Genomic DNA, 16,715 nt, shown 5'->3' on the forward strand with positions numbered 1-16,715 from the left:
TCACCAGCTTTCTATTACTGATCAGAATGCCTGTACCGCCTCTACCGATACACATGATTACCCTGCAGGACTACCGCGGACGCTCCGGCTCCTTTCCAGCCAGGAAGAGAGACACAGAGGCCGCACACCTATTTATCGGCTTATGGAGAGGTTTCCTCTGTTATCAGCAATACCACGGGTCCAGGGTGTTACAGTAACGAGGGCACGCTCTGCTCTGAGAATCTGATTGCATTAACCTGTTGTTCCAGGCCTGCAGCATCTCGCATAAGGATTGCTTCTTCACGATCATTGATTCGAAGACAGACTGAAGCTGCTGAGACGTGTCCATGTTGGAGGCGAGCATCCTGGCCTGAAGCTTCTCTATCCAGTTCCGAAATTCCACCTCCTCCATCTTAGAAAAAGGAAAAAAAAAAAAAAAAACTTAGTATATTATGGGAGAGAGAGTCATAAATTCAGGATCTATGTAACATTTCTACAAAAGTCTGTCCCCGGTCACACGAGCGCAGTGGGAGCACTTCTAAAATCAGGACAGAACGGCGTCTGCAACCCCACTAGCAGCTCCCGCTGCAGGGGATGGAGAGAAAGGACCGTGGGAAAGTGCAGCCTTGATAAGCGCAGGGAAAGGAGGAAATGCTCCAATCAGTGAATGCACATCCAATCCAGTGCAGTGGCAGCAGTCTCCTCCCCGTCGTGACGTCTCACAACAAGCGCCACGGGAGTACTGGGACAGGGCCGAAACTAGGATTTTCATCACCCGGGGCAAGGTGGTAATTTGCCGCGCCTCCCCCCGCCCCGACCCCCACTACATGCCCCCTGTGTGTCCACATATATTGCAGCATATCACTGCACTACATTCCCATATCCACTAGAGATGAGCGCCTGAAATTTTTCGGGTTTTGTGTTTTGGTTTTGGGTTCGGTTCCGCGGCCGTGTTTTGGGTTCGAACGCGTTTTGGCAAAACCTCACCGAATTTTTTTTGTCGGATTCGTGTGTTTTGGATTCGGGTGTTTTTTTCAAAAAACACTAAAAAACAGCTTAAATCATAGAATTTGGGGGTCATTTTGATCCCAAAGTATTATTAACCTCAAAAACCATAATTTACACTCATTTTCAGTCTATTCTGAATACCTCACACCTCACAATATTATTTTTAGTCCTAAAATTTGCACCGAGGTCGCTGTGTGAGTAAGATAAGCGACCCTAGTGGCCGACACAAACACCGGGCCCATCTAGGAGTGGCACTGCAGTGTCACGCAGGATGTCCCTTCCAAAAAACCCTCCCCAAACAGCACATGACGCAAAGAAAAAAAGAGGCGCAATGAGGTAGCTGTGTGAGTAAGATTAGCGACCCTAGTGGCCGACACAAACACCGGGCCCATCTAGGAGTGGCACTGCAGTGTCACGCAGGATGGCCCTTCCAAAAAACCCTCCCCAAACAGCACATGACGCAAAGAAAAAAAGAGGCGCAATGAGGTAGCTGTGTGAGTAAGATTAGCGACCCTAGTGGCCGACACAAACACCGGGCCCATCTAGGAGTGGCACTGCAGTGTCACGCAGGATGTCCCTTCCAAAAAACCCTCCCCAAACAGCACATGACGCAAAGAAAAAAAGAGGCGCAATGAGGTAGCTGTGTGAGTAAGATTAGCGACCCTAGTGGCCGACACAAACACCGGGCCCATCTAGGAGTGGCACTGCAGTGTCACGCAGGATGTCCCTTCCAAAAAACCCTCCCCAAACAGCACATGACGCAAAGAAAAAAAGAGGCGCAATGAGGTAGCTGACTGTGTGAGTAAGATTAGCGACCCTAGTGGCCGACACAAACACCGGGCCCATTTAGGAGTGGCACTGCAGTGTCACGCAGGATGTCCCTTCCAAAAAACCCTCCCCAATCAGCACATGATGCAAAGAAAAAGAAAAGAAAAAAGAGGTGCAAGATGGAATTGTCCTTGGGCCCTCCCACCCACCCTTATGTTGTATAAACAAAACAGGACATGCACACTTTAACCAACCCATCATTTCAGTGACAGGGTCTGCCACACGACTGTGACTGATATGACGGGTTGGTTTGGACCCCCCCAAAAAAGAAGCAATTAATCTCTCCTTGCACAAACTGGCTCTACAGAGGCAAGATGTCCACCTCATCATCACCCTCCGATATATCACCGTGTACATCCCCCTCCTCACAGATTATCAATTCGTCCCCACTGGAATCCACCATCTCAGCTCCCTGTGTACTTTGTGGAGGCAATTGCTGCTGGTCAATGTCTCCGCGGAGGAATTGATTATAATTCATTTTAATGAACATCATCTTCTCCACATTTTCTGGATGTAACCTCGTACGCCGATTGCTGACAAGGTGAGCGGCGGCACTAAACACTCTTTCGGAGTACACACTTGTGGGAGGGCAACTTAGGTAGAATAAAGCCAGTTTGTGCAAGGGCCTCCAAATTGCCTCTTTTTCCTGCCAGTATAAGTACGGACTGTGTGACGTGCCTACTTGGATGCGGTCACTCATATAATCCTCCACCATTCTATCAATGTTGAGAGAATCATATGCAGTGACAGTAGACGACATGTCCGTAATCGTTGTCAGGTCCTTCAGTCCGGACCAGATGTCAGCATCAGCAGTCGCTCCAGACTGCCCTGCATCACCGCCAGCGGGTGGGCTCGGAATTCTGAGCCTTTTCCTCGCACCCCCAGTTGCGGGAGAATGTGAAGGAGGAGATGTTGACAGGTCGCGTTCCGCTTGACTTGACAATTTTGTCACCAGCAGGTCTTTCAACCCCAGCAGACTTGTGTCTGCCGGAAAGAGAGATCCAAGGTAGGCTTTAAATCTAGGATCGAGCACGGTGGCCAAAATGTAGTGCTCTGATTTCAACAGATTGACCACCCGTGAATCCTTGTTAAGCGAATTAAGGGCTCCATCCACAAGTCCCACATGCCTAGCGGAATCGCTCCGTGTTAGCTCCTCCTTCAATGTCTCCAGCTTCTTCTGCAAAAGCCTGATGAGGGGAATGACCTGACTCAGGCTGGCAGTGTCTGAACTGACTTCACGTGTGGCAAGTTCAAAGGGCATCAGAACCTTGCACAACGTTGAAATCATTCTCCACTGCGCTTGAGACAGGTGCATTCCACCTACTATATCGTGCTCAATTGTATAGGCTTGAATGGCCTTTTGCTGCTCCTCCAACCTCTGAAGCATATAGAGGGTTGAATTCCACCTCGTTACCACTTCTTGCTTCAGATGATGGCAGGGCAGGTTCAGTAGTTTTTGGTGGTGCTCCAGTCTTCTGTACGTGGTGCCTGTACGCCGAAAGTGTCCCGCAATTCTTCTGGCCACCGACAGCATCTCTTGCACGCCCCTGTCGTTTTTTAAAAAATTCTGCACCACCAAATTCAAGGTATGTGCAAAACATGGGACGTGCTGGAATTTGCCCATATTTAATGCACACACAATATTGCTGGCGTTGTCCGATGCCACAAATCCACAGGAGAGTCCAATTGGGGTAAGCCATTCCGCGATGATCTTCCTCAGTTGCCGTAAGAGGTTTTCAGCTGTGTGCGTATTCTGGAAACCGGTGATACAAAGCGTAGCCTGCCTAGGAAAGAGTTGGCGTTTGCGAGATGCTGCTACTGGTGCCGCCGCTGCTGTTCTTGCGGCGGGAGTCCATACATCTACCCAGTGGGCTGTCACAGTCATATAGTCCTGACCCTGCCCTGCTCCACTTGTCCACATGTCCGTGGTTAAGTGGACATTGGGTACAACTGCATTTTTTAGGACACTGGTGAGTCTTTTTCCGACGTCCGTGTACATTCTCGGTATCGCCTGCCTAGAGAAGTGGAACCTAGATGGTATTTGGTAACGGGGGCACACTGCCTCAATAAATTGTCTAGTTCCCTGTGAACTAACGGCGGATACCGGACGCACGTCTAACACCAACATAGTTGTCAAGGCCTCAGTTATCCGCTTTGCAGTAGGATGACTGCTGTGATATTTCATCTTCCTCGCAAAGGACTGTTGAACAGTCAATTGCTTACTGGAAGTAGTACAAGTGGGCTTACGACTTCCCCTCTGGGATGACCATCGACTCCCAGCGGCAACAACAGCAGCGCCAGCAGCAGTAGGCGTTACACGCAAGGATGCATCGGAGGAATCCCAGGCAGGAGAGGACTCGTCAGAATTGCCAGTGACATGGCCTGCAGGACTATTGGCATTCCTGGGGAAGGAGGAAATTGACACTGAGGGAGTTGGTGGGGTGGTTTGCGTGAGCTTGGTTACAAGAGGAAGGGATTTACTGGTCAGTGGACTGCTTCCGCTGTCACCCAAAGTTTTTGAACTTGTCACTGACTTATTATGAATGCGCTGCAGGTGACGTATAAGGGAGGATGTTCCGAGGTGGTTAACGTCCTTACCCCTACTTATTACAGCTTGACAAAGGGAACACACGGCTTGACACCTGTTGTCCGCATTTCTGGTGAAATACCTCCACACCGAAGAGCTGATTTTTTTGGTATTTTCACCTGGCATGTCAACGGCCATATTCCTCCCACGGACAACAGGTGTCTCCCCGGGTGCCTGACTTAAACAAACCACCTCACCATCAGAATCCTCCTGGTCAATTTCCTCCCCAGCGCCAGCAACACCCATATCCTCCTCATCCTGGTGTACTTCAACACTGACATCTTCAATCTGACTATCAGGAACTGGACTGCGGGTGCTCCTTCCAGCACTTGCAGGGGGCGTGCAAATGGTGGAAGGCGCATGCTCTTCACGTCCAGTGTTGGGAAGGTCAGGCATCGCAACCGACACAATTGGACTCTCCTTGTGGATTTGGGATTTCGAAGAATGCACAGTTCTTTGCTGTGCTGCTTTTGCCAGCTTGAGTCTTTTCATTTTTCTAGCGAGAGGCTGAGTGCTTCCATCCTCATGTGAAGCTGAACCACTAGCCATGAACATAGGCCAGGGCCTCAGCCGTTCCTTGCCACTCCGTGTCGTAAATGGCATATTGGCAAGTTTACGCTTCTCCTCCGACAATTTTATTTTAGGTTTTGGAGTCCTTTTTTTTCTGATATTTGGTGTTTTGGATTTGACATGCTCTGTACTATGACATTGGGCATCGGCCTTGGCAGACGACGTTGCTGGCATTTCATCGTCTCGGCCATGACTAGTGGCAGCAGCTTCAGCACGAGGTGGAAGTGGATCTTGATCTTTCCCTAATTTTGGAACCTCAACATTTTTGTTCTCCATATTTTAATAGGCACAACTAAAAGGCACCTCAGGTAAACAATGGAGATGGATACTAGTATACAATTATGGACTGCCTGCCGAGTGCCGACACAGAGGTAGCCACAGCCGTGAACTACCGCACTGTACTGTGTCTGCTGCTAATATAGACTGGTTGATAAAGAGATAGTATACTCGTAACTAGTATGTATGTATAAAGAAAGAAAAAAAAACCACGGTTAGGTGGTATATACAATTATGGACGGGCTGCCGAGTGCCGACACAGAGGTAGCCACAGCCGTGAACTACCGCACTGTACTGTGTCTGCTGCTAATATATAGACTGGTTGATAAAGAGATAGTATACTCGTAACTAGTATGTATGTATAAAGAAAGAAAAAAAAACCACGGTTAGGTGGTATATACAATTATGGACGGGCTGCCGAGTGCCGACACAGAGGTAGCCACAGCCGTGAACTACCGCACTGTACTGTGTCTGCTGCTAATATATAGACTGGTTGATAAAGAGATAGTATACTCGTAACTAGTATGTATGTATAAAGAAAGAAAAAAAAACCACGGTTAGGTGGTATATACAATTATGGACGGGCTGCCGAGTGCCGACACAGAGGTAGCCACAGCCGTGAACTACCGCACTGTACTGTGTCTGCTGCTAATATAGACTGGTTGATAAAGAGATAGTATACTCGTAACTAGTATGTATGTATAAAGAAAGAAAAAAAAACCACGGTTAGGTGGTATATACAATTATGGACGGGCTGCCGAGTGCCGACACAGAGGTAGCCACAGCCGTGAACTACCGCACTGTACTGTGTCTGCTGCTAATATAGACTGGTTGATAAAGAGATAGTATACTCGTAACTAGTATGACTATAAAGAAAGAAAAAAAAACCACGGTTAGGTGGTATATACAATTATGGACGGGCTGCCGAGTGCCGACACAGAGGTAGCCACAGCCGTGAACTACCGCACTGTACTGTGTCTGCTGCTAATATATAGACTGGTTGATAAAGAGATAGTATACTCGTAACTAGTATGTATGTATAAAGAAAGAAAAAAAAACCACGGTTAGGTGGTATATACAATTATGGACGGGCTGCCGAGTGCCGACACAGAGGTAGCCACAGCCGTGAACTACCGCACTGTACTGTGTCTGCTGCTAATATAGACTGGTTGATAAAGAGATAGTATACTCGTAACTAGTATGTATGTATAAAGAAAGAAAAAAAAACCACGGTTAGGTGGTATATACAATTATGGACGGGCTGCCGAGTGCCGACACAGAGGTAGCCACAGCCGTGAACTACCGCACTGTACTGTGTCTGCTGCTAATATATAGACTGGTTGATAAAGAGATAGTATACTCGTAACTAGTATGTATGTATAAAGAAAGAAAAAAAAACCACGGTTAGGTGGTATATACAATTATGGACGGGCTGCCGAGTGCCGACACAGAGGTAGCCACAGCCGTGAACTACCGCACTGTACTGTGTCTGCTGCTAATATAGACTGGTTGATAAAGAGATAGTATACTCGTAACTAGTATGACTATAAAGAAAGAAAAAAAAACCACGGTTAGGTGGTATATACAATTATGGACGGGCTGCCGAGTGCCGACACAGAGGTAGCCACAGCCGTGAACTACCGCACTGTACTGTGTCTGCTGCTAATATATAGACTGGTTGATAAAGAGATAGTATACTCGTAACTAGTATGTATGTATAAAGAAAGAAAAAAAAACCACGGTTAGGTGGTATATACAATTATGGACGGGCTGCCGAGTGCCGACACAGAGGTAGCCACAGCCGTGAACTACCGCACTGTACTGTGTCTGCTGCTAATATATAGACTGGTTGATAAAGAGATAGTATACTCGTAACTAGTATGTATGTATAAAGAAAGAAAAAAAAAACACGGTTAGGTGGTATATACAATTATGGACGGGCTGCCGAGTGCCGACACAGAGGTAGCCACAGCCGTGAACTACCGCACTGTACTGTGTCTGCTGCTAATATAGACTGGTTGATAAAGAGATAGTATACTCGTAACTAGTATGTATGTATAAAGAAAGAAAAAAAAACCACGGTTAGGTGGTATATACAATTATGGACGGGCTGCCGAGTGCCGACACAGAGGTAGCCACAGCCGTGAACTACCGCACTGTACTGTGTCTGCTGCTAATATAGACTGGTTGATAAAGAGATAGTATACTCGTAACTAGTATGACTATAAAGAAAGAAAAAAAAACCACGGTTAGGTGGTATATACAATTATGGACGGGCTGCCGAGTGCCGACACAGAGGTAGCCACAGCCGTGAACTACCGCACTGTACTGTGTCTGCTGCTAATATATAGACTGGTTGATAAAGAGATAGTATACTCGTAACTAGTATGTATGTATAAAGAAAGAAAAAAAAACCACGGTTAGGTGGTATATACAATTATGGACGGGCTGCCGAGTGCCGACACAGAGGTAGCCACAGCCGTGAACTACCGCACTGTACTGTGTCTGCTGCTAATATAGACTGGTTGATAAAGAGATAGTATACTCGTAACTAGTATGTATGTATAAAGAAAGAAAAAAAAACCACGGTTAGGTGGTATATACAATTATGGACGGGCTGCCGAGTGCCGACACAGAGGTAGCCACAGCCGTGAACTACCGCACTGTACTGTGTCTGCTGCTAATATATAGACTGGTTGATAAAGAGATAGTATACTCGTAACTAGTATGTATGTATAAAGAAAGAAAAAAAAACCACGGTTAGGTGGTATATACAATTATGGACGGGCTGCCGAGTGCCGACACAGAGGTAGCCACAGCCGTGAACTACCGCACTGTACTGTGTCTGCTGCTAATATAGACTGGTTGATAAAGAGATAGTATACTCGTAACTAGTATGACTATAAAGAAAGAAAAAAAAACCACGGTTAGGTGGTATATACAATTATGGACGGGCTGCCGAGTGCCGACACAGAGGTAGCCACAGCCGTGAACTACCGCACTGTACTGTGTCTGCTGCTAATATAGACTGGTTTATAAAGAGATAGTATACTACTAATATTATATATACTGGTGGTCAGGTCACTGGTCACTAGTCACACTGGCAGTGGCACTCCTGCAGCAAAAGTGTGCACTGTTTAATTTTAATATAATATTATGTACTCCTGGCTCCTGCTATAACCTATAACTGGCACTGCAGTGCTCCCCAGTCTCCCCCACAATTATAAGCTGTGTGAGCTGAGCACAGTCAGATATATATATACATTGATGCAGCACACTGGGCTGAGCAGTGCACACAGATATGGTATGTGACTGAGTCACTGTGTGTATCGTTTTTTTCAGGCAGAGAACGGATATATTAAATAAAACAAACAACTGCACTGTCTGGTGGTCACTGTGGTCGTCAGTCACTAAACTCTGCACTCTCTTCTACAGTATCACAGCCTCAGGTCAATCTCTCTCTCTCTCTCTCTCAACCCTAATCTAAATGGAGAGGACGCCAGCCACGTCCTCTCCCTATCAATCTCAATGCACGTGTGAAAATGGCGGCGACGCGCGGCTCCTTATATAGAATCCGAGTCTCGCGAGAATCCGACAGCGTCATGATGACGTTCGGGCGCGCTCGGGTTAACCGAGCAAGGCGGGAGGATCCGAGTCTGCTCGGACCCGTGAAAAAAACATGAAGTTCGTGCGGGTTCGGATTCAGAGAAACCGAACCCGCTCATCTCTAATATCCACTGCACTACATCACTATACTACACCCCCTGCACGCTGATCTACATCACTACACTACAGCGTGTCCTCTCAATGTTGTGTAGGCGGCAGCTTGTTATCGGTTGGTGCTGGGCAGGCAGCCGGGATCATAGCCTGCTAAAAAACACAGCACCAACAGCTCGCTTCTATAGCTTGCACGGTGCACTGCACGCTAGTCCCAGCACTACATGTCAAAAAAGAGAGTTTAAGACTGTAGCCACCATAGTAGAGAGCCCAGGTACTGGAGCTCACCTGCACAGCATCAGAGCCAGCTGTTGGCAGACAGGTGGATCAGAGACACAGCCCCAAGAGCCGTCTCCTGTCTCACTGGAGGAGCACAGAACTGCTGGTAAAAAAAAAAAAAAAAGCCCTGATCCTCTGTAACTCCTCTGCGTCCCCTCAAATCCTTCACCCGGGGCACATGCCCCCTTATCCCCCCCCTAGTTGCGGCCCTGACTGGGAGACAGGTGCTGGGTGTAGTGGTGGGAAATGGAGGTAGGCTGCCTCTAGGGTGCTGTCAGGATAGAATTTTCAAACATTTAAAATGAAACCAATTGTATTAATTTCAATACCCGAGTCTCCTGCAACAGGGGCCACCTCTACATGGTCTGACGAGTCTGTATTAGGAATTCAATTTCCGCAAGGTGGATGTGACAGATCTGAGGGGTGATATGTACTGCAGCTAAATTGCATGTGGTTCGCTGTGTTCCATTTCATTTGAACATATTATTAAATGTCCACCTTTAGGTAAAATACAGATCATTCCTGCACATTTCATAAATTAAGTAAACCTCAAAGAGAAGGGCGGATGCATCCTTACAGTATGTAATGCAATGTTGCAAAAACATATTTGACCAATACGTAAGGTTTTCATACGTGACCATTGTAGATGTTTGGCCAAACTGTGGCCACACCCTCTGCTCCTGGGACAATGCGGATGTTCCACTGTGCACCAGCCATGATGTTCCGCTATATCAAAGATGACACCGAAAAACAGGAGCGCCAGACAAAGTGCACTGGCAGTTCTAAAGCAAGTTACAATACATAAATAATATCTGCGTGGCAAAATAAAACAAAATCAAGGGACACAAACTACTTGCTGGATTTTCTTGGACACACACTGGACGCTGTTTTGTAATGAGACATCGTTCCTTTGATAGAAACCTTTTGCATTCCAAAAAGCTTCAGATTTTATATTTTCATAGACACTAGGTTTGTTGGAAGGCATCTAGTAATCAGAGGTATTCAACATACAACTGTTCAGCTGCTGTGGAACTACACATCCCAGCAGGGACGCCATCAAGGGGGGACTGCTGGAAGGGTTGTCCCAGGCCCAGTCAGAGAGGGGGTCCGCCTCTGTAGCCGTGGATGAGGGAGGTGGTCGGGAGGTGTGTGTGTGTGTGTGTGTGTGTGTGTGTGTGTGTGTGTGTGTGTGTGTGTGTGTGTGTGTGTGTGTGTGTGTGATGGAGCTGCCATGAGGGTATTAATGTATCATACTGGAGGTGGCTGAGGTTTATGCACCAATTGATGCCCCACCCCTGCTGTAGCTCCACCCACGAGACATAACTCCACTCCCCCTTAGGGGAGGGGGAAGGGGGGAGATGCCTATTTTGTCAATCCCGGTCCCCACAATTTCTTTTACATGTTAAATTCCCCACAACTTCTTTTTAGATTAAGTATGCCTTAATAGCAAAAGCTGTATCAGGGCATGCTGGGACACGTAGTTCCACAGCAGCTGGAGGGCCGCGAGTTGAATACCCCTGTCCTAGGTGATGCTGCTTGGGTCCATATAAAGAATATTCTGATAAGCCCAAATATAATTTGGAATCATCAATGTTGGTACCATGGGTGTACATATTATACTATACATTACTCGCTTCCTTCGAGAAATATCCTGGTAAAACCATCCAGCAAACGGTCGTCAGTCCATTGTCTGTGTGTACGCAGATTTTACTTATTGAAATTTGCTTTCTGATTTTTAAAGCCCACCATCTGGCACCCCCTGTTTCCCTTTAATACAAGGTATAAAGCCTAGTTCTGCATCGGATTATTCACCGTTCTCCAATACACACAGAAGGGATCGCCTGTTTCAGTCTAACCAAGGGATGTTTGCACGGATTTCTGAGACAGACACACTGAGAAAGAACCCGGAGAAAGCGAAGATATACATTTTTTTCCTGCAAAATGACAGTTCACTACTACTAGATCAGTAATATTCTAAATTATCTTTTTACAATACCCATTTACGTCCTGCACGGAGTCTCTGCGTAAAATTCTCCTACACAAATGGAACGTTCCTGGTTATTTATTACCTCTTTCTTGGCAAACAGATCTTCCATCTTTTCCTCTCTTGTTTTGTTGAACGTGTCGGTCTTTAGAGACGTGAGCCGGTCGTCCACTGCCAAATATACTTGCGTCACTCTGCCAAAAATTATGGAGCCCAAACAAAAGAGCAGGAAAAGGGACAGCTGGTTACTTACTGCAGGGGCCCCGGTGTTACAAAGCCGAGTCATTAAAATATGAAAATCACATTAACGAAATCGGGAAGACCTGAATGAGCATCATACAGAATGCCATACCATTATATAATAGTGTGTCCAGTAGTCTTCTGTATGCTGCTGCTAACCGCTACCGTCTACACAAAGCAGAGCCTCTCAATGCTATTACTTAGCTGAGGTGGTTGTAAAGATCTGACCAGTGTAGTCCCAAAGAGGATAGTATAGGGATACCTTCATCGGGATACTGACAGTGGTATCCCGACACCTACTTGGTACGTATGCTACCCCTAATCCCTAACACCCCTTACCTGCAACCATACCCTAACCTTTCCTTCCCCACACCTTAACCCTAACCCTCTATCCCCACAGCTTAAAGCTTACCCTCCCCTTCCTCTGCAGCCTAACCTAACCTCCCACCCCCACGGCTTACCTATGTGCAGTCCCGGTAGGTCTTCGTTCAGGATCCCGACGCCGCCACTGCGATCCGTATCGGAATCCCGGCGTCAGTATTATGACAGCCGAGATCCCGAAATGCAGCGATCCTAACTGTATCCATCCCAAAGTGGCATACCGGAAGTGTTTCAGTGTGGAATAACTCACAACTTCATCTGATGAAGTAGTGGGTTGGTTCACAACAAAACGCGTAAGGGCTGACACGAAGTACTGTACAGAAGCACAAATCTGCTTACACGAGGTCACAAAAGCATAATCTATGCCCGAGCACCAATCAGAGATAAGCATTCCTTCATTATTATTTTTAAATTTGAACATGTTACTTTTGCATTAGTATTTATTTTTTAAAACATAAATCGGGTATATGGTAGCTCTGAAGGGAGAGTTGAATATTAAATTGGTACAGGGCTATTAAACATTCATTTTTGGATAAATAGAGGCACAATTGGTGTCTGTGAAGGACGCTGCCACCCCAATACCAATAGAGGGGATGTATGCAAAGAGATAATCTGACTTCGTTCTACGGTGGTAATTCCGAGTTGATCGCTCGCTAGCAGTTTTTAGCAGCCGTGCAAACGCTATGCCGCCTCCCACTGGGAGTGTATTTTAGCTTAGCAGAAGTGCGAACGAAAGGATCGCAGAGTGGCGACAACGTTTTTTGTGCAGTTCTAGAGTAGCTTCAGACCTACTCAGCGTTTGCGATGACTTCAGACTATTCAGTTCCTGTTTTGACGTTACAAACACGCCCTGCGTTCGCCCAGCCACGCCTGCGTTTTTGCTGGCACGTGAAAGATAAAGATATAGGTCCTGTAAGCGGTGCGCAGTAGGAGCAGCTTGATTGAGTAAAAACACCCAGAGGTAACTCTCACCAATACCTCCACCCAGAGGGTTGGACAATTGCAGAAAAAAAGTTGGTGTTAATACATACAACCATGCGCGTCAAGGTAGGGATAGCTTTTTCTGGACCCACTGTCACATGTGTTGTCGTCTCAGAATGAATATCCCATAGTAACCAGAGAGAAGGAAACAAATAAAGTGCATATAGTGAAGCACCGTTTGTACTGGTTAAAAAATGAATGAAGGTGCATGAAATATAGCACAGATAAAAACAAAATTTAATATCCAAACATCAAACATAAAACATGTATAGCAGCATTAATGGTAGCCAGAGGTATCCAAACAAGGAGTCCAATCAAATGTAATTACCAGCAGCAGGTAGGAGTAAAAGCATATAAGATAGGTAAGTCCTCAGAAACTGCAGGAAACCTCTCACCGCTTCCCCTGGTCCTTCGTGCTGGATCTCCCGGTTCAGTCTCAGATGAGTTTTTGCTGCTACGCCTGCGTTTTTCCGAACACTCCCTGAAAATGGTCAGTTGACACCCAGAAACGCCCACTTCATGTCAATCACTCTGCGGCCAGCAGTGCAACTGAAAAGCTTCGCTAGACCTTGTGTGAAACTACATCGTTCGTTGTAATAGTACGCATGCGCAGAAGTGCCAATTTTTTACCTGATCGCTGCGCAGCGAACGAAAGCAGCTAGCGATCAACTCGGAATGACCCCCTAAGTCAAAAGGGACTTTCCCATTACATTTAGAATTGCCAAATTTTAATCAACTGTGGGCTTTGCTATTACACACATGCATCAGGGCGGTTGAGATGTCAAAGGGGCATGGGAATAAATGGGGTGTGGCCAAATCTAGGAGGTGTGGCCACGACCTCTCAACAAAAAGAAAAGGCAAATTCAGATGTACAGTAACGTAGCCGACTTCTGCAATAAACAAACATACAGTACACCTACTTCTGGGAGAAGTCCTTTAAGTCTTGTAGGATGGACACTTTGGCCGGGGTGTGCTGCTTGATGTAGATTTTAGGCACTGGCACACAAACCTCGAGCAGTCTGATGGAGGAGTAGCTGGATAAAAAGAAACATGAATAAAGTCACGTTATAAGAGCTACAGACGTTATACATTATTTGTCTGTATGTAGCGTGAGTGTGCGGCTTGTCTAGTAATTCCTCAAAAGACTGGAGATGGATTGTAAGACTTGTAATAAGCTGCCAGAAGACCATTTCTCCAGACTACAGCAATGTGTAGATGTCACGTCTGGAGGAAGTTCTGGTCCTGCAATCTTATAACATTAGTGATCCCTTACCTGAACGAAGCAACCATCTGGTTATAGGAGAAATACTGGTGGTAGTTGTGGTGTATGGAATGTCCGCAAGGTTCGGCGTTGGCTCTTCGGGAATACTGGTTGCCATAAAACCGGAGCTCCAAGTACTTAGCGAATGACATACACCAGGATTCATTGGACAAAGGCACAACGGGGGTGACCTAAGTGTAAGGAGCAGCAGCTTAATTACTTACAGAGATAAATATTACCAAATAATTAGTGTTTAAAAGGATAATTATACTGTAATAACTATGCATACTACTAACTTTAGATTAGATAAAATACTCAATGTTACATCTCTATGGGGGTAATTTAGACCTGATCGCTCGCTAGGGTTTTTTTTGCAGCGCTGGGATCAGATAGTCGCCGCCCATAGAGGAGTGTATTTTTGCTTTGCAAGTGTGCGAAAGCATGTGCAGCCGCGCGGTACAAAAAGAGTTTCTGCAGTTTCTGAGTAGCCCAGGACTTACTCAGCCGCTGCGATCACTTCAGCCTGTCCGGTCCCGGAATTGACGTCAGACACCCGCCCTGCAAACGCTTGGACACGCCCGCATTTTACCAACCACTCCCAGAAAACAGTCAATTGCCACCCACAAACGCCCTCTTCCTGTCAATCTCTTTCGGCACAGCCGTGCGCACAAACCCATCGCTGAGCGGTGATCCACTTTGTACCCATGTGACGCACATGCGCATTACGGTGCATACGCATGCGCAGTTCTGACCTGATCGCAGCGCTGCAAAAAACGCTATCGAGCGATCAGGTCTGAATTACCCCCTATGTCCCATAATCTGTATAACTGTCCTGAGCAGGAGAGCTTCCCTCCCAGCCAGACAGGCCTGATTACACCACGAGCCCTCACTTCTTATTCACCAGAGTCAGAGGTTGGCTCTGACTAGCAAGACCTAACAGGGAATGAGACCCCCCCCCCCAGCAAAGACTACCAGGGCAGGAGACCTGACCCCCCTCCTCCATCTCCCAGCAAGGCCTCCCAGGGAAGGAGGCCCGACTACGCCCCCAGCAAGGACTACAAGGGCAGGAAACCCGACTACCCCCAGCAAGGCCTAACAGGGCAGGAGACCCGATTACCTCCCAGCGAAGCCTACCAGGGCAGGAGACCTGACTACCCCCCAGCATGGCCTACCAGGGCTGGAGACCCGACTACCCCCAGCAGGGCCCTACCATGGTAAGAGAACCGACTACCTCCCGGCAATACCTACAAGTGCAGAAAACCCGACTACCCCCCACCAATGCCTACCAGGGTGGAAGACCGGACTACCCCTCACCAAGGCCTACCAGGTCAGGTGACCTGACTACCCCCCACCGAGGCATACCAGAGCAGGAGACCCGATTACCTCCCAGAGCAGCACGGCCTACCAGGAGTGTGTTGCATATAATATTACTGCCCTTCTAAACCCTGCAGCCTGAACTAAAGGCCAACCACAGTTATAGTTTTATTTATTATATAGAGTTCAATAGAGGAAATTGTACGCATAACAGGAATAACTAATAGACAATACACAGATACCTGTTGGCAGATCCTACACCAGGAGTAAGTAAGGATGGTGTGTTGGTAGCCAGGGACAGGCGAGTCCAGCTCCTTTAGTATGATCTGCACACATCCACTTCCGTGCACAAACCGCCGTATGTGGTGCACCATTGGCGTGTCGCAGAACACGCTGGGACACTGATAGGACTGTCTGCAAGAATAGTGCAAATGTAATGAAAGTCAACTCAAACATGTACAGAGAGATTAGGCGACCAATTGTGTGTGAAGTTCTCCGGTGAGTCTGCAGATAAAGACTCAGAAGGATAATTGCTAAGTATGTAACTGGGGTCTGCAGATAAACGCTCAGAAGGACTCTTGGTAAAGTAGGAAGCTGGGTATCTGCGGATAAAGGCTCAGAAAGACTCTTGGTAAAGAAGGAAGCTGGGGTCTGCAGATAAAGGCTCAGAAGGACTTGGTAAAGGAGGGAGCTGGGGTCTGCAGATAAAGGCTCAGGAGGACTCTTGGTAAAGGAGGGAACTGGGGTCTGCAGATAAAGGCTCAGGCGGACTCTTGGTAAAGGAGGGAACTGGGGTCTGCAGATAAAGGCTCACGAGGACTCTTGGTAAAGAAGGAAGCTGGGTATCTGCGGATAAAGGCTCAGAAAGACTCTTGGTAAAGAAGGAAGCTGGGGTCTGCAGATAAAGGCTCAGAAGGACTTGGTAAAGGAGGGAGCTGGGGTCTACAGATAAAGGCTCAGGAGGACTCTTGGTAAAGGAAGGAACTGGGGTCTGCAGATAAAGGCTCAGGCGGACTCTTGGTAAGGAAGGAAGCTGGGTATCTGCAGATAAAGGCTCAGAAGGAATCTTGGTAAAGGAGGGAACTAGGGTCTGCAGATAAAGGCTCAGAAGGACTCTTGGTAAAGAAGGAAGCTGGGTATCTGCAGATAAAGGCTCAGAAGGACTCTTGGTAAAGGAGGGAACAGGGGTCTGCAGATAAAGGCTCAGGAGGAATCTTGGTAAAGGAGGGAACTAGGGTCTGCAGATAAAGGCTCAGAAGGACTCTTGGTAAAGAAGGAAGCTGGGTATCTGCAGATAAAGGCTCAGAAGG

The 16,715-nt window shown here is 47.1% G+C and overlaps 1 protein-coding gene across 4 annotated transcripts in view; it reads right to left on the reverse strand.

The window, feature by feature from the left end:
- Positions 1 to 16,715, reverse strand: part of PIKFYVE (phosphoinositide kinase, FYVE-type zinc finger containing) — a 290,094-nt gene that overhangs the window by 159,334 nt on the left and 114,045 nt on the right. For 3 of the 4 annotated variants that reach the window (XM_063932710.1, XM_063932709.1, XM_063932708.1), the window contains 5 exons: positions 15,648 to 15,819; positions 14,104 to 14,282; positions 13,751 to 13,864; positions 11,314 to 11,422; positions 237 to 391 (listed from right to left, as the gene is read on the reverse strand). In XM_063932710.1, coding sequence (XP_063788780.1) covers positions 237 to 391; positions 11,314 to 11,422; positions 13,751 to 13,864; positions 14,104 to 14,282; positions 15,648 to 15,819 — 729 coding nt within the window. Of the gene's footprint in view, positions 1 to 236; positions 392 to 11,313; positions 11,423 to 13,750; positions 13,865 to 14,103; positions 14,283 to 15,647; positions 15,820 to 16,715 lie in introns of those variants that run through there. The other variant, XM_063932711.1, reaches the window with a different exon arrangement.

Source organism: Pseudophryne corroboree, chromosome 7, assembly GCF_028390025.1.
Source record: "Pseudophryne corroboree isolate aPseCor3 chromosome 7, aPseCor3.hap2, whole genome shotgun sequence".
In the NCBI taxonomy this organism is placed as follows: Eukaryota; Metazoa; Chordata; class Amphibia; order Anura; family Myobatrachidae; genus Pseudophryne; species Pseudophryne corroboree.